This window comes from Ursus maritimus, unplaced genomic scaffold, assembly GCF_017311325.1.
Source record: "Ursus maritimus isolate PB19 unplaced genomic scaffold, ASM1731132v1 scaffold_7, whole genome shotgun sequence".
Taxonomy (NCBI): domain Eukaryota; kingdom Metazoa; phylum Chordata; class Mammalia; order Carnivora; family Ursidae; genus Ursus; species Ursus maritimus.
In genome coordinates, this window is record NW_024426885.1 from 6,531,299 (window position 1) to 6,549,565 (window position 18,267).

The 18,267-nt window shown below is 48.9% G+C and overlaps 2 protein-coding genes across 8 annotated transcripts in view; one reads left to right on the plus strand and one right to left on the minus strand.

Moving 5' to 3' along the window:
* Window positions 1-6: 6 nt before the first annotated feature.
* LOC103658137 (BRCA2 and CDKN1A interacting protein) lies at window positions 7-15,812 on the minus strand. 2 transcript variants are annotated; one of them, XM_008685616.2, is made up of 7 exons: window positions 15,616-15,811; window positions 10,674-10,748; window positions 9,932-10,012; window positions 5,412-5,501; window positions 4,126-4,313; window positions 1,814-1,988; window positions 7-390 (listed from the first exon to the last, which is right to left on the minus strand). In XM_008685616.2, the coding sequence occupies exons 1-7, from the start codon at window positions 15,778-15,780 to the stop codon at window positions 220-222; spliced, it is 945 nt and encodes a 314-aa protein (XP_008683838.1). In that variant the 5' UTR covers window positions 15,781-15,811; the 3' UTR covers window positions 7-219. The 2 variants fall into 2 exon arrangements, with proteins under 2 accessions (XP_008683838.1, XP_008683844.1); XM_008685622.2 differs by lacking the exon at window positions 5,412-5,501 and having other exon boundaries at window positions 15,616-15,812.
* Window positions 15,813-15,828: 16 nt separating this feature from the next.
* The window catches only part of UROS (uroporphyrinogen III synthase), a 33,673-nt gene continuing 31,234 nt past the window's right edge, over window positions 15,829-18,267 (plus strand). Inside the window, exon 1 of one of the 6 annotated variants that reach the window (XM_040623976.1) lies at window positions 15,829-15,952. The gene's annotated coding sequence lies outside the window, so the exon portion shown is untranslated. Of the gene's footprint in view, window positions 15,953-16,033; window positions 16,342-18,267 lie in introns of those variants that run through there. The other 5 variants (XM_040623977.1, XM_040623979.1, XM_040623978.1 and 2 more) reach the window with 5 other exon arrangements.

Here is an 18,267-nt window from a genome sequence, read left to right on the forward strand (position 1 = left end):
TTCTTATTGGAAAAGCTTTTAATCAACCATTCATAATTTGACCAAATTTTTTTTAAAAAAGCTATTTTGTAAATGTGTCACAGACACAGGTGACAGAGCCCTACTTTTTTGTAGAGGACCTTATTCTGAATAAAGTCATGAGTTTCTGAGTAAATCTGACCTGTTTTCTGGTAATTTTACAAACACAAAACCACGGCACTGCTGTCCACGGTCAATGGGTCAGACAGAGAGGTGCTCTTTCAGTTTATCCATGATCTCGTTCATCCTGTCCCCTGGGATCAGCATCACGGTTCGCAAGGGCTTCATTGGGACGTCATCAAAGGACCACCTGCCTCCCAGACGAGTGTCACTCTCTTCCTGCACCGAGTAGTTGAACTTCAGGATTGCCTTCTGAACCAAATATATAATCTTAAGTTAAAAATTGAGACAACCTAAAGGCAAAACTTATTTACATGGCAGCAAGGAATACTGTTTGACATGTGTTTAAAAATCTGAACAGAAGCGCAAAAAAAAAAAAGGCTCAAACAGGATATTCAGGCAGAAGTTACAAAATGCTCACCAGACTTCTAACCCACAGAGAAGCATGGAGCAGTGTCCCAGTCCTAAGAGGTGAGCAGCAGCTAACAGACGCAATGCTACCACCATTCATAAGTGTTTGTAATTCTGAAGTCACTCATACCCATTCATATTCATTCTCATGTGACTCTCAATCTTGCCAACAGAAAAGTGAAATGAAGACTTGTAACATTTGACAATTAATGAGAAGAATGGTCTTCCAACACTGGTTTTCCTCATTGTCCTGGCTGCTCCCTTGGCATCAAGCTGTCCCAGGCCATCTTAAAACCCATCCAGCCTTCCCTGAAACTACCTGCCTAAGGTGCTCAGGCATAAAAATTAAATTTTCACTACTTCCTGAAAAACCAGGGCAGAGCTGAATCTGTGGTATTTTAGTATTTAGTCGAGAGCTTTTTAAAAGTAGTGACAGATGGGGGGGCACGTGGGTGGCTCAGCAGGTTAAGCATCTGACTTTGGCTCAGTCATGATCCCAGGTTCCTGGGATTGAGCCCGTGTCCAGCTCCCTGCTCAGGGGGACCCTGCTTCTCCCTCTCCCACTGCAGCTCCCCCTGCTTGTGCTGGCTGTCTCTCTCCTTCTTAAATAAATAAATAAAATCTTAAAAAAAAAAAAAAAAGTAGTGACAGATGTCCTCTAATCCAGGAAAATAAGTTACCCCTCAGATTTATTTAACATTTTTGAGAAGAGATCAGGGTGAGAAAGCATATTCTCTCATGTCTGGTTATCCATGATGGCACAAGCCACCTTTCTGCAGGAAAGTGCTAGAAATCCCACAAGTGGAAGGACATCCAGGACCAAAGGCACAGAGAAGCAAATAAGCCATCACTGGGGAGCAGGGGCTGCCCCAGCTTTCCCTCAACCACCAGCATGACCTCAGATAACGGCTCTAATCTCCCTCAGACTCAATGTCCTCACTGGTAAACCAGGACTGACATCTACCTTGTGAAGTGGTTCCAGAATTACTGATCTTCGAGAGTAAGTGTATCGGGAGTGTCCAATCACCATTCAACATTCACAGCTTTTCTCCTCCCCACCTCCACCCTGGGGCTGGGGGCCGGTGACGAACCTGCCGGGAAGGCACTAGGTGTGGGCACGGCACTGCGCACCAGCTGCTAGCAGTCCGGAGAAAGAGCAGCCGCCCTCACATCTGCCATAAACGGGACAGCAGTCAATCCTGCCTGTTGTCAAGAAAATCCTCGTCTACATTCAAACAAATAGAAGAAAACAGGACAGTCTTACCTCATAGAAAAACTCTTCCTCTGCATTTGCAAACATTAACTCCTCTTTCTCCTGGTTGTTCCCTTTCTTTCTGGAGTGGTTTTTTCCAGCTTCCACAAACGTCTTGCTAATCAGAAGGTAGAAGTAACACTTCCCACATGGCTTGTTGGTTTTGTGCGCCTCTGCTAGTTCTTTCCTACAAAGCATAACACAGAGAAGGTCTGCTTGCTGAGCCCGGTGAATCCGTCAACAAACCAGAGCACAGGGAAGCCAGTGAGGCCTCTGCAGGGGGTTCTGCCGTCTCCGGCACAGGCGTGACGGACAGACATCAGATCTGGACACTTCTACAGCCCGGAGTTTTAGTTATGTAGCCAGCCGCACCTGTGATGGGCTGTGGCCGTGTCTGACAGCGAGCAGCAGGACGAATCCCTCAGACGATGCTGAGCTGTGGACACGCGGCAAGTGACAGGAGTCTAAAATTCCGTCCACGTCACTGCTCTGCCTCTGCCGAAGTTACAAGCGGGTAAGAATCTGGGTTTCTAAAACCAGTGTTTAACAGAGCCACGAAGGCACAGAGCCGCAACCAATGCCATGAGAGCATGTGACGACTAGTCTCCAAGCACTAGAGGCCGGCACAGCGACTAGAGTCCTGACATACCGCAGAAAGGCGTGGCAGGACACAGATCCCCTGGATTCTACAAGAGACAGGGGAATGGTGGTCCCTATGCATCTGGCTAATCAAAGATGTAAAGACTTCAGCTTTAATAGAGCAGGAGAGAGCACATCAGGCTCCTGTGAAACCAAATAAACGTGAGCTCCCGCTGAGCAGAAAAAAACAAAGGAAGACAACACGCAGCAGAAGTCCGATGAATGCAGCTGGGCACTGGGAGGGTGGGGATGAGAGTAAAACTAAAAAGCAATGAAGTTAAGCGGGACACCTGAAGGTTCAGCCTGTCCTCACATCCCCACCAACTACTAGCGGGCAAACACAAGCACCGCGACCGCGGAGCAACAGCGTCCGTGCAGCGTGGGGGCCGGTCTGCATTTCCACCCTGCTCCACCTCAAAGCACAGCAATCCCAATTCTTAGCTCTTCTTAACAATTAAAATGTTGTAAACCCAAAACCCCTGCATCAAAAAAGTACAACAGGGACACCTGGGTGGCTCAGTCGGTTGAGCTTCCGACTCTTGGTTTCGGCTCAAGTTGTGAGCTCACGGTCGTTTTAAAACAAAACGAAACAGGGGCACCTGGGTAGCGCAGTCGTTAAGCGTCTGCCTTCGGGGGCGCCTGTGTGGCACAGCGGTTAAGCGTCTGCCTTCGGCCCAGGGCGTGATCCCGGCATTATGGGATCGACCCCACATCGGGCTCCTCCGCTATGAGCCTGCTTCTTCCTCTCCCACTCCCCCTGCTTGTGTCCCTCTCTCACTGGCTGTCTCTATCTCTGTCGAATAAATAAAAAAAATCTTAAAAAAAAAAAAAAAGCGTCTGCCTTCGGCTCAGGGCATGATCCCGGCATTCCGGGATTGAGTCCCACATCGGGCTCCTCCGCTGGGAGTCTGCTTCTTCCTCTCCCACTCCCCTGCTGTGTTCCCTCTCTGGTTGGCTGTCTCTCTGTCACATAAATAAAATCTTAAAAAAAGAAAAAAAAAAAAGAAAGAAACAAAACACAAAAAAAAACCCAACAGCAAACCCCAAAAAGCCAGAGACAAAGTAGCAGGACCATGGCTTCCTCAGTTACAAAACATCCCAGTGGAACTGACGAATTGTACCCAGTTTTGATTACTGGAATAATTGTTCAGCATTGTATCCATGTCACAGAAATCTGGGAAGAGGACAAAAACTTCAGTCCAGTAGGGACTAAAAAGCCTATGTAAACTCATCTGTGTTTATACCCCGTACATCTTGTAAGACTGTTCAGACTTCTGTCACAAGTCATTAAGAAGCCCACTGTTAAGAAGGGACACGCCGGGCGCCTCAATGGCTGTCGGTGAAGCGTCCACCTTTGGCTCAGGTCACCATCCTGGGGTCCTGGGATCGAGTCCCACATTGGGCTCCCTGCTCAGCGGGGATCCTACTTCTCCCTCTCCTCCCTGCTTGTGCTCTCTGTCACTATCTCTGTCTCTCTCAAATAAATAAATAAAATCTTTAAAAAAAAAAAAAGAAAAAGAAAAGAAGGGACACGCCTCTGGCAGGAGGTATCCTCCAACCCCCGGAGCCACAGGCTGCCGAGGGGGCGCGCGGAGCGCTTCCCACTGCAGCTGGCTGTCGAAATGCCCCTGCTGAGCCCACTCGGGAACAGCGACTGTTCAGATGCACGTGGCCCGGGCTCTTACTGGAGCTGCTGATGCATGGGCAGCGCGATCTGAGGAGGGACGTTGATGAACCTCTCGCTGAGGAGAAAGCCCACAGGCCTGGATGTGTCGTTCAAATGTGTGTCCAGCTGTTCCACCAAGGTCTTGCCACAGTTCTTCTCACAGGAGCTCAGGATCAGCTCTTTAATTTGCTCAGCACACTGGGTACCCTAGGAAGCAAAGACAAGGCTCGCTGTTCACTACAGGCCACACGTGGAGCACAACACAAAGTGTGAGCTGTCTCCTTCTTACAGTAAGGGCAGTCTCCTGCCACCGCCTTTAAAATCCCACCTGTCAGGGCGCCTGGGGGGCTCAGTCAGTTAAGCGTTTGCCTTCCGCTCAGGTCATGATCCCAGGGCCATGGGATCGAGTCCCACATCAGGCTCCCTGTTGAGTGGGGCGCCTGCTTCTCCCCCACCCCCGCTTCCCCTGCTTGTACTCTCTAATATATAAATAAATAAAATCTTAAATAAAAACAAAATCGCACTGTCCTCAGTGTTGACTGCTTAAACACCTGGTTATTTACAATCCCGTGAGCAGTGCTGACAGTTGCACACCAACACCCACACACTAGTATAGCACTTCCAGCCCCTCTTGTAAAGGCAGATGGAAGTAACTGGAAAGTTCACATAAAACCTGAAGATGAAGTCTGACCTGCATCTTATTCTGAAGAGGGTAAACAGCTGGTTTTCCTTTTTTATTAAAACTCGGCGAGTCAATAAAGAGATGCATGGAAACACGAGCGAAAGTCAGTGCGTGCCCACCGCCGTAGGAGGCAACGAAGCCTCACCATCAAAGCAAGAGCCGCACGGACGGCAGCACCACCAGCTCCGGAGTCAATACCAACACCAGGACCCCAGTTCCGGATGGTTCTCTACACCACCAGGAGCCAGGACTTTCACCACAGAGATCATGCAGCACAAAAACACACTCACGTTAAAGAAAGATTACAGTGGGGGCGCCTGGGGGGCTCAGCCAGTTAAGTGTCTGCCTTTGGCTAAGGTCATGATCTCAGGGTCCTGGGATCGAGCCCTAAGTTGGGGTCCCTGCTCAGCGGGGAGTCACCTTCTCCCTGTCATTCTCCCTCTGTGCTCTCCCTCTCTCAAATAAATAAAATCTTAAAGAAGAAAGATTACAGTAGGATTTCACAAAAGCACATATCCTTATTGTTAATTTCATCGTCTAATCTAAAAACAGTCGTCATGCATTAAATAAAAGTGATTTGGGTCTAAGGAACAGGCACTCAGATGCCACTCAGTGAAACCAACCTTTCTTTCAGTTAAATTTAAAAGACTTATGAACCCAAAAATCTCATCTTCATCCACATCGTCATCGCTGTCTTCTGAAACATCCATTTGCTATTTTAAAAAGAAAAAGAATTAAAATTGTACGTTTGGTTGGGAGGAAGTAGAATACCAAGTCACGTTTCAGTTTTCAAACACACTTTCCATGGCTACTGTCGCCGTGGGGAAGCATCGCACGCTGAGGACCGTGGGCCTCACCCTATCAGCTCACCTCCCTTGCTTCTGCTTCCCCTTTATACACTGCGGACGACTGCTTCCTGCTCCAAATTTTCTTTACAACAGACTCTCAATGTATTACAAATCCAGACCAGATAAAACCCCCTGAAATCAACCACTTCAGTCTGTCTTCTAAGTGATCTGGCTGTAGCCAGCCCTGCTCGTTCCTCGAGGGTCCCCCCCACCCACACGCCTCCACAGCACAGGCCAGTCTGGAGCACTGGGGAGGAAGAACAACACGTGAGAGCCACTTACTCCTACCACATGAGCAGGAAAGAAAAAGAGGGCAAGAAAGGAAATGAACTAGGCACAAAGAAGAAAGACTGAAATGCTTGACTCCAACGTGAACTTGCTGACTCTACTGACAGCCCCGCCCCTGGGCCCTCGTGCTCCCTCCACGTCTTCCACGTGGCACACACGTGCTTATTCAGGCTGTGCGCTCTCACAGCGTCCCCAGCACCTAGGCTGGCAGGGACCCACGACTGTCCCACGTGTGTCCCTGATACTATTCTGTGGGAAGGCACTGACAGCTCTGCTGCCCGCAGCAGCACCACTGGCTCACTGGGGTACGGCTGAAGCAGCAGGGGCGCTCCGGGCGGCAGGTGCCTCTGTGGGGCCAGGACGTCAGACCAGTGACTGAAGGGGCCTGGCCACACGGAAGAGAGCTGAGGAAGTGGCTCCCGGATCTAAGCTGGCATGGCCACTGAAGGGGGATTCGGGCAAAGGGGCTGCCAGGCTTTAAAACCAGCATCTCTGCTGAGCCAGGCTATAAAAGACCACCAGTTTCTTCTTGTGGGAACTGGGGGCAGGGGGTGGCCGAGGAAATAAGACTGTGCCAACATGAGAGCCGTTTCGAGCTCTACGAATCAAGAGGCTGGACTAACAGAGCAGGGCAGTAACTCAGGACGACACAAACACCACCTGTGAGAGGGCCGTGAAGGGAGAGGGGATGGAAAGAAGAGAACATGTCCACCAGCCCCAGTCCCTCAAGATCAACAGGAGACAAGGGGAGCCTGGGTGGCATAGCGGTTAGGCGTCTGCCTTCGGCTCAGGGCATGATCCCGGCTTGTGCGATCGAGCCCCACATCGGGCTCCTCCGCTATGAGCCTGCTTCTTCCTCTCCCACTCCCCCTGCTTGTGTTCCCTCTCTCGCTGGCTGTCTCTACCTCTGCCAAATAAATAATAAAATCTTTTAAAAAAAAAAAAAATCAACAGGAGACAGAGGTCTTGCACATCACAGTCTCCCACCTACTGCAGCAGAACCCATGCAGTACCGACAGGGCCAGGGGGAGGAAAAGGGACCCTCAGTGTCGAATCCTAAGCAATCCCCCAAACTGGGGCACCTGGCTGGCTGTCGGAGGGGCACATAACTCTTGATCTCAAGGTTGTGAGTTCGGTTGGGCAGAGAACTTACCTTAAAAAGGGGGGGGGGGCACCTGGGTGGCTCAGATGGTTAAGTGTCTGCCTTCAGCTCAGGTCATGATCTCAGGGTCCTGCGACTGAGCCCCGCATTGGGTTCCCTGCTTGGTGGAGAGCCTGCTTCTCCCTCTCCCTCTACTGTTCCCCGTTCCCCCTGCTTGTGCTCTCTCAAATAAATAAATAAAATCTTAAAAAATAAATAAAAAAAGAAAAGAAATTAAAAAAAGAAAAGAAAAGAGATCCCCCAAATGGCCACTGGGCTCACAAGCAGTTAGCATGCCCTGAAGCACGCTCCATGGTCCTTGACCGGTCGTCAGCCATCAAGGCAACACCACACGGCAGCTGCCTCTCCATGGAGCCGGGGTCAATATCCCATCAGCCTCATCCATGACCACCTGCTTCCCCTCAGCAAGAGCCCTGTCTGCTTGACCCATTCACCGCCCCTTCCCACATCTCCTCTCATCCCTCCAGCCTCGTGGTTCAACACAATTCCTAGGACCTAAGTCCCGAGCAACCCCACCTAACACCTGACCCCGGAATCTCTCTCCACACAACCCGCAGGTGCAGTTCATGGCCCTCCCCCTGCCCTTTCCCCTCCACAGCCCTAGGATCTGCCTTCTCTACAAGAGTCCAACCCCCCCCCCCCCCCCCCCCCCCCGCTACAGTGAAAGTGCTGAGCCAGGCTATAAAAGACCACCACTAGGGACAGAAGTCTCTCGCTGGGACACCTCAAGTACCTCTGTGGAAGCCAAAAGCCATAACTGTCGCTGTGAAGTTATTTGTGTAACCATCCCGGCGAAGGCTGAATCCCCCGCTGACAGCAAGCTCTTGCAAGGATAAAAGTGACAGTTTCTTGCTGGACGGTCTTAGGACACAGTTAGAAGGCGGAGAAGGGCCAGTAACGTCTCCTCCGCACTGACAAGGCACTAAGGACGGAAAACTGAAGCAAGCCACTCCACACCACTAGGTCTTACTCAGGGTCTATTACCGACAGAGGGATCAGGTGGTGGACGATCCTGGCACCAGGCAGCTGTTCTCACGCAGCCCGGACCTCAACCCACAGCTCCGACGGAGCCAGGGGCCTGGTGGGAAGGTCGCAGGGTAGTTGTCTAAGGTGGGGCCTTCAGTGCACCTCTTTATGGAAGTTCAGAACAAGACTTCCGCATTCTGGTCAGGGCATGCGTTAACTTCCCCGGGGCCCAGAGCACTGCCCCACAGGAGGTCACGGCAAGCACGAACAAGATGGGAGTCAGTGTTGTCAGCACGTCTACAGACACTGATGGCTGGAGGGGACACGTTTTGGTGAAAGAGGCCTGCCCTTCCCATTGCTCTAATAGAAGGAAGCGACTGGCAGTGCTAGTCCCTTCACTTTCTTTACATTTCGTGCCATGAGGTTTAGTAACAGGGATGTTGGTGACCCTATCCGACAGTTCCAGAACTTCAGTGGAGTACTGGTGGGAAAAACCGGATCAGGGTGTTTAGGAGAGGAGGCAGAGGCTGCAAATGCCAACTTTTTCAAGACCTTCAGCTTTGACAACAAAGGGAAATGGCTAAAGGTGAGGCGGTGGGTGTGAGCACCAGACTGAAGGGCCGCTGCTTTTGTACCACGACTCAGACGGCACGTGCCGGGATGGGAGGAGACACCGACCGTGGGCGCCGCCACTCCAGCGCTCGCCATGCGCCGCGGCGCCAAGCACCGTGTGCTCAGCAACTCCTGCTGCTTCCGCACCACCGTGCGGAGTAGGGACCAGGACCATCCTCGTTTTCAGAGATGCAAACGAACCAAGGTCACCGTGGCAGATTCTATTTTCCACGATTGCTGCCACAGCTCCAGTCCCACGTTCTCTTCTGACAAAGGCACCTCGCCCCTCCTCCCTCCAAGTGGTGGGGTCCACACACTCTCCCCTTGAACCTGTGCAGACCTTCACATCTGATTAAGAGGACAGCGGAAATACAGTGCTGTGCACTTGTGCCTGGTTCTTCGGGGCTGCTCAATCCTGGAACGCAGCCACTGTGGAGGGGCCCGCACTGCAGGGGAACAAAGGCCCCTGGCCCACAGTCCCGGCAGGGCTCCCCGTGGACAGCAGCACCAACATGCCGGTCACGTGGGTGAGCCATCTTGAAAGTGAATCCTCTGGCCCCCCGCTGACCCTCTGTACCTAATGCGACACAGAGCAGACAGGAGTTGTCCTCACTGAGCTCTGTGCAAATGAGCCAAACCGATGACCGCTGCTATTCTATGACACTAAACCGTGGGCAGTTTGTTAAGCAAACCGAAAGCACCATCGGGAGCAGCAGCGGCAGGACTCACCCTCCTGCTGTGTCTCCTCCAAAATCTCCCTCCAGTGCTTGACGCCACTCCCTTCCAGGTCACCCCCACCCCAACCAGGACCCCCACCGGGGCTCCTCTGAGGACTCTGGCACTGACTTACTCCTCCCAGTAACGGTGGCATGCATCACAGGCAAATCCAACTCAGCATGTGCACACCCCGACTCACGTTCCCCCGACCACCTCCTCCTCCATGTTTGCAATGCTGGTGGCTGGAGCCAGACACCTGGGAGCCACCCTTGAGTCCTTTCACCTCACTCCGACCAGTCACCCACTAAGCCCCATCATATCTCAATTCCCAAATATCTGCCGAATCGCCCCCTTCTCTTACTAGCCATTGCCAGTCTCGGGATTCCTGAGTTCAGTAATCTTGGAAATTACTGGAATGGCTTTCTAACCAGTCTTCCTTCCTCCAGTAACACCTCTTCCCAGTTTGAGCTCCTGGCCCACCAGTTAAACATCAGGAGAATCTTAACAGGACAAAAATATAATTTAATCAGAACATGACTGTCCTGCTTACCTTTATCACGCTCCCAATATGGTTCTGTTGAATTAAGAGATCAGTTAGTTCTGCAGTGTTCACAGGAGCCTTTAGGAAAAGCTAAGAAGAGAAAAAAAACTTATTTTAAATGAAAATCAAAGCACAATTTTTAATAAGACGTCTAATATCCATACTCAAATAATGAAATATCAATGACAACTCAGAAGAGCAATCCCAGGAGGAAAGGAAAAGCCCAGGAGAATCAAAGCTAAAGGCACTGAAGTTGAGGAGGCAGTCAGTGGTATTACAGGAGGTGTGGGGGAGAGAAGGAGAAGGATGGACAAAAGGCCAAAGAATTTGGTGAGGGGAACTGGAGGCTATGCAGAGCAAAACCAAAGCCAGTTACATGGGGTAAGGCCAGTGTAAAAGCAGCAAGCAGGGATTCGCAGGACAGGCCGTGCACTCAGCCCACAGGACTATTAGGGATTAATTCTTCTGCCCCACAAAGTCTGGATGTAAGAGAAAAACAGTAGAGTAGCTCAAAGAATTAGCACATGAAAAGGAAGGTATTTTACGACACAGGGTGTTGATTAACACATTAATCAGAAGCTCAAAGGGGAGTAAGCCTTGGAAGAGAAGAGAAACAATCCTTTCTTCTCTGCAGGGTAGAAAAGAGGAATGGGAATTCTAAAATAAAGGATGAAATTTGACCTAGCTTGTGTTGAATGGCCAGGATTTTCTCAGAGGAGCAAATCGGTGTGTAGGGCGTTAAAGACCATACCTGCTGCAGTAATTTCTTAATTCCGTCATAATCCTTATCGGAGATGGAATAAGCTTCAAATTCAACATTCACTTCCTGTGAATAATGACATGGGAAACAAAGGCAGAAAAAAAAATTATTAAATCTCCTTACTACCTACAGCCCACTGACAAGTCCTTGAAACAGGCAGAGTGTCCTTCCTCTAGGGACTCAACTGCCTCCTTAATACTGAGGGCAACAAGCCATCTTAGCCCAACCCTCAGGATCCTGCAAGTCTACTTTAACATATAAAAATTCCTTTGGAAACTTCACCTCTACCCCCCCCCCAAGATACATGTTGGCAATCATCCCAAGCATATGACCCACCAATAGACATCTGAAGGGTCTCATGACTCAGGTTTTATTAGACAGTAATAAATGGCCCTTTCCCAACAACAGCTAGCCCCCTCAAGGTCCTGGAAACCTTGCTTCCAAAATTCCTTAGAGACTTACACTATCCCTAACCCCCCCCAACTTGGAGGTATATAAAGGGCCAATGCTCATGACCCCAGTGCAGCTCTTTCTGCCCACAGGTCCTGTCCTCGTGCTTTAATAAAACCACCTTTTTGCACCAAAGATATCTCCAGAATTCTTTCTTGGCTGTCAGCTTCGAACCCTAACGTCTTTCCTACACCAAATCATACACAAAATTGGTCATCACACATAACTTCCTAACATAATTCAGGCATTATTTTCTACTTTGCAGATTCTTCTTTTCCCTCTACCTCTATCTACAGAACATGCCAGAAAAAGGACACGAAGAAAATGTTATCTAAAGAACTGTCTAGGCTTCAAATAGGCAAAAATATTGCCAAGATTGCCATCTGCACAGGTTATAAAGCATCTTCAAGCCTTCTCCTGATTTGACACAAAAGCCTGAGAAGAACAAAAAACTCAGAATGATCTAGTTTCAATGTAGAGAAAGTCTGCTCTGGATAAAACAGTCACAGCAGCCACACGAAGAAATTATTTACCTGACTGCAGTAAGGATGAGCAAAGAGCAAAATCACTTCCAAAGTCCTGGCACTGCCGAGCGCTTGATTCAGCCCATGCACCCGAGGCTACGCCTCATTCACTTGACAAATGCTGAGAACCACCACGTACCAAGCACTGTGCCAGGCACTCGCAATGAAAAGGTAAGCAGAGCAGACATGAATGGTCCTGCCCTAATGGAGCTTATACAGTTTAGGGGGGAACATAGACTAAATGTAAAGTTTCAACTATACATGCTAGAAACACAGGTACACAGTGCTACAACAGCTTGAAAAATAGGTAAGTCAGGAAAGTCTTCCCTTAGAGAAGTGACACGAGCTGGGAGTGAGGATGAGTTCCTGGCACAGAGAACAGCACATACTAAGGCCCTGAGGCAGGATGAAATATGGTGAGTGAGTACATGAGACTCTATGAAGCTGTGTGTGGCTGGGCTCCTTGATCTCTCTGCAAAACAGTAACAGAATCTAGCCTGCGATGCCACTTAAGTGTCCCATAAATAAATGAAAGGATTGCTTTACACCAAAAACAAAACCTAAGAGGTTTATAAGCACTACCCAAGATCAGTCCTAAATCATACCTTGGTAAGTGACACACTTATTTTAGTGCTCTAATAAAATAGAGTATTCACACATACTTGCAAGTTTAGTAGGTTCTGGAACTTGCGCTGCAGCTGAGGAAGGCCACAGAGGTCAATCACACCTACTTGTGCCTTGTCATCCTGACTGTGCATACATTTAAGCATTCCTGAGCTGTGAAAATTTGCCAGGGGCTGGATATCAAGGCCAGTTTATAAACTTCAAATCCTGACTCCCTCCCGGAAGTAGGCTCAGCCAGATTATGTGAGCAACACAGCGCAGGGGGTAGGGTGAGAGACCGTGTTCCAAACTGGGTCAAACTAAACCAGGTAACAAATTGTCGCTATTCAGGTATTGAATGTATTCCTTAAAAAGAAATAAGTTCTTTAAACAATGCTCTTCTAGACAGATGTCTCCGACCTCTATCCCAGGCTATGATGGCACCGCCACTGCAGCAAGTACCAAATGGGCTTACTGCCCAGCACCCCTTTCCCTGGGAATGGACTCCCCATCCACGTGGTTTCAGGGGAAACAGCCATCTTTGTGAAACAGAGCCCTGCCACTCACTCCCAAGTGACAGAATTTAGAATTAAAACTAAATGTGGCATCTCACCTGCTTGCTCTTTTGAGTGACAAATCTCGGAAGCTGTTGGTATTTTCTATTCTCCGCTACGTGGAGAAGAAACAGAAAAATAACAAAATATTTTGAATGTAACAAAGAGCTGCAAAGTAGAGAAGAAAAATGTAATGAAGTCTCAGGTTCTCCGCAGCATTCCAGGCTCGGGGACCCAGGCCCTTCCTGAGGCCCCGCCAATCTCCTGCCCTTGGAGGTCTAAGGTACCCTTCCTTGCATCCTTACCATAAACTCCCCTTCCTCTGAAGCTCCCCTCCAACAGTCTCCGTTAAGCAGAAGCAAGAGTCTTAACCACATGGCCAAAAGAACTTAACATGCCTAGTGCTTTTCTTCTCATCTTTTCAGTACCCTGACCTGTTTCTTGAAGTTCTCTCTCCCATTTGCTCTCACTTCTCTGCTAGCTGCCTCAAAGCCAGTCACCCTGCTTTTTAAATCAGGCTTAAAACACACATGCACGCATTTCTTTCCTTATATACAAAGCAGATCTGAGAGGGATTCTGAATTTCAAATATAATTCTCATGGATTTATTCATCACGGTAATGAGCTGTGGATGAGCAAACTTCTAAGCAACTAAAAGCCCCCTCCAAATAAATAAAGGACTCAAGATCCACCAAGTGTAGGGCATCGCCCTGAAAGCTCTAAGAATTTCTTCAGTCAAAAAAGTAATACAGTCCAGTGGTAAACACTACAAGAGAGCATGGAGGTTACAGAGTTGGAAGTCTTATTACCCACCCCCCAACTTCTACTCTTCAAAGGTTACTATCAGTAAGTTCATCTTTCAAGAGGTTTTTGACACATAATCAAATTTATTTCCTGTTTCTTCCTTCCCCTACATAGACTGCACTGCACAGGCTGTCTACACTTAACTTGCTGTGTATCCGCCGTCTTAAATGGTGGTAACTGCTAACTTCAGAGGGTTGATGTAAATATTAAATGAGTTACTACAAGGTGCACGGAGCCTGGAACAGCATGATTATTATTATGACTGGAGAATAAATTCTTTCCAGTCCAACTACTGTTATCAGGGGATGTATACATTTTAAAGTTTGACAGATACTGTCAAATTGCCCTCCAAAGACACTGCAACAAATTATACTCCCACCAACAGTATATATAAGTATCTGTTTTCTTACACTACAGTCAACGATCATTCTCACACTAATTTTTAATCACTGGAGGATGACAGACTATGTCAATGCAAGAAGCACTGATTTCTATAACCCAAAGTGAGCAAAACAGCCAATTAAAGTTCTAAGTAAAAAAAGGTGAGACCACATTCAAGACAAGGGACTAAAGTAAAGAGCTGATTTCTAAGGGAAAGCTCTGTTCACTGGAAATTTACCAAATACCCACGCCAGTCTCAGCCTTAATCCTGACTCATGTTTATCTCTGACTTGATTTCCCATCAGTCTCTCTTGCTTATTCTGTTGTGGCCACACTAGCTACCTTTCTGTCCATCTACCAGGAGGTCTTCGGATTTTCCTATAAATAAAATGGAAAGTCAGTGGAGTGTTCTGAACAAGAAAAAGAGAACAGACCTACATTTTAAAAAGATCTCTCTGGAGGTGCCTGGCTGGCTCAGTAGGAAGAGCATATGACTCTTGGTTGTGAGTTGGAGCCCCACATTGGCCTCAGAGATTACTAAACAATAAATAAATAAACTTCAAAGTATGGTATTTAGCATCCCTAATATCGTATAAAAAATAAAATAAAATAAAATGCACCCTCTGGCTCCAGGTGTAGAAACAGTACGGGAACAAGAATGGAAGAAAGCAAGCTACTGAGATTACGACAGGAGTCCAGTCAGGCGATGATGGAAGCGTGGACTAAGACTGTAAATCAATGATGAAAAGTGTCTGGGTATGAAGGTAGAGCTAACAGGATTTATTGATAGACTGGATGTGGGATGCAAAAAGGGAGGAATTAAAGTTACCAGGTTTTGGGTTTGAGCAACTTGGCAAATACCAGAACCACTTACAAAAATAGCAAAGACTGGGAGCTGGAGCATGAATTACAAATTCTGCTTTGCACCCACTAAGTTTTAGGTCCCTACTGGGCATTTAGTGCCCTTAAGGATCATTCAGTCCTAATTATTCATTCAACAAATATTAAGTACCTATAATGCCAAGCAGTATGGCAGGAGATATTCTGGAAAAAAGGAACAGGTTCTATGAGAACCCACCACCAGGACCCGGTGAGTGGGGCAGGGTCAGATGCCCCGGAGGAAGAAGATACAGCTTAGTCGAGATCTAAACAAGGACGGGAAAACACTGCAAGATGAAGAAGAGCATCGGAAAAGGCTCTCGATAAAACGGACAGGCCTTCGAGAAACGGAAAGAGGGCCGCGGAGTGAGGCGAGCAATAAGAACATGTGGCTGCAGGGTGGGCAGAGAATAAACTGCAGGCTCTTGTATGGATTTGGGGCTTTAGCCGAAGAACTACAGAAAGCCACTGAGGAAAGTGTTGTGGTAGGTCTCCTGGAAAGATGGAAGGGGGCCGAACCCGCGGCGTAGGACTTCTGAAAATCATCTCTGTGGCTGTAATGTGTAAAAGACTCAAGTGGAACCCGAGCTGGGCACTTTTACCATCCCCAGTTTCTGCTTACAGACCCTCAGGTACTGGCAGGCGCTACTCCGAGCAGCTCACACAGTCACACGGCTTTGGCGGCCAGAAAGTTTTTTCCCAGACACAAACCAAACTGGGGTCGCGTGTGCTTCTCACCTCGTCGACGCCCTCGTCTTCATCCTCCTCTTCGTCACTGTCTTCATCGTCTTCGTCCTCATCCTCCACTTCATCTTCCTCTCCTTCCTCGTCGCGCTGGACCGGGACACCGGGGGGCTGCGGAGCCCCACTACCCACTGCACGCCGCTTGGGCCTGGACGCCATGTTGCCGCTCTCACTGCGCCTGCGCAGCTCCCACCAGCCCGCCCTTCCGGACCCACCCACACAAACCGAGGTGGGTGAGGGACGGTGGACATCCTCGGCGCTGAGTCGGCATCAATCCCAGGCCGCTGATGGATTCCAGGGCCGTGATCCCTACAGTCAAGTCAACTCTGAGGTCCTGTTTTTGCATTTTCTTCCCCTTCTCCATCCTCCCTCACTCCCTCCAACGCTCCCTCTCCCCTGCGCTCAGTAGTTCGACCCATCTCGGCCCGCCCTCCCCGGACCTGGGCGTCTGTGCGCATGCGCGAGCTCCACCTGTGAGCGACTCCGGCCCCGGGGACCCCGGGGACCCCGGGCTCCAGTGCTCGTGGCGTGCGGCCACGCGCTGGCTGTTTCCATGGCAGCAGAGGCCACGTGGTGAGGGGGCCGCCCACCCAACTCCTGTCTCGGGTCGCTGCACCTCAGGCTTGTTGGCACCGCGAGATACTGCCCCCGACAGGGCGACCTCCGAGTGCTGGGCACCCGGCCAGCGCCTAGCCTTTCGGGCCTCTGCAGCCCGGCGAGGTAGGTGTCGCCGTCCACGGTGCAGACGATGACACCGAGGCTCGCGGACGCGCAACGCCGGCCTGCGGCGCTAGCCAGAATATGACGAGTGGGGAGCGGAACCCCGAGGCCGCTGCTGGTCTGGTCGGGGGCCGTGGCCCGGGGGCACCGATCGACCCCGAATGGAAGGTCCCCGGGCCCGCGCAGGTGCCTGCACGGCCGGGCTCAGGCCCCCCGGCACCGTCGGTGGCATGGCCTGGTCAGCGGTTGAATGAATCTCATCCGAAGCCCTGCCCCCAACCGACGCTCTTTAAGGTCATTTCTTGACCGGAAAGTTTCTTTTAAGATAGATATTAACTTTAAATGCTTCAGGTCCATTGGGGAAATCTGAACTACAGAGCAGAGCGTACTTTGAGAGAATAGAGTGGAGGGGACTGTGGTCAGTCAGAGAGTGTATACTCTGCTGCTGCGGCCAGTTGTGGCCAAGGGGACTTGCTGGCCCAGTGCCGTCAGATCGTTACATTTCAGGAGAACCTGGAGTTCCACAGGATCGATCCTGATTTTTAACACCTGTGCCAAATCAAATTCAGTCCCCAGTCAGGTTTATCCCACGGGCTACCAGTATGCAGCCATTCATTGTAAAGACTATTTGGAAAGAAAGTCCTTAATTAAAGAAAGACATCAGCTATCTGAGGAGGTCGTCTATGGTTTAACTTTTTTTTCCTCTGTAAAATGAGAAAAGTGGGTTGGATACCTCTGATTCTAAAAATGGAAGGAGCTGCCCCTTGTAGTGAGGTGGCTGCTGCCCAGAGGTTTAAGCAGAAGCGTGATAGATAACCTCTTCTCAGTGATTCTACAGCAGCAGAAAATGGAGTCAGGGTAATGTAAGGGTCCCCGGAACCCCCATGATTGTGTTCTGCGGGTTCCATCCTTCCTGAAATTCTCCGCTACCAGGCCACAGCCTGGATATTGATAGACATGCATATCAGGGATTCACAACTGATGGGGTAGCTTAAAATGACCCCTTTGGGTCCCACAACTATGTAAAAACATCTTCCTGTAATGTACAAGACAGGAAGCTGTAAAAAAAAAAAAGGGAAAAAAATCTATCACAAGGCTAAAATTAGAAAAAAGACTCAAAGGCACAGTGCCAACTTATCAACAGAGTCGCACTTAGACATCATGGATAATTTTTTCTGTTTCTTTATACTTTCTTGCAGTAAAATATACATAACAAAATTTACCATTTTAATCCTTTCTAAGTATACAGTTTAGTGGCATCAAGTATGTTCACTTTGTTGTGCAACGATCACCATCACCCGTCCCCAGATCTTCATCATCTTGCAAAACTAAAACTCTATCCATTAAACAGTAACTCCCCATTTCCCCCTAGCCCAGGCCCTGGAAACTATAATTCTGGTCTCTGTCTCTATGAATTTGACTACTCTAGGGGAATCCTATAATATTTGTTCTGTGATTGCTTATTTCACTTAGCAGAAAGTTCTCAAGTTTCATCCATGTTGTAGCATGTGTCAGAATTTACTTTTTAAGGCTGAATGATATTCCGTTGACTTATATATCACATTTTATCTATCCATTCGTCCATTGGTGGACACTTGCGTCGCTTCCACCTTTTGACTATTATGAATAACACTGCTGTGAACTTGGATGTACAAATACTTGTTTAAGTCTCTGCTTTTAAATTTTTGGGTGTGTATACCCAGAAGTGGAACTGTTGGATCATATGGTAATTCTGTGTTTACTGTTTTTTAAAGAACTCTACTTTGTTGTAGTTTGCAGATTTTCCAGGGAGCAGGTATTGCTTTGATAAGAGATCGGGGGGGTGGAAAAGCCCTACTTTGTGTCCTCAGACTAGCTCCCAGTGTCGAGCGAATGGTCAGAGTGTGAAGTAGCATAGAGTATTTTATAGGAGCTGAGAAGTGGTGG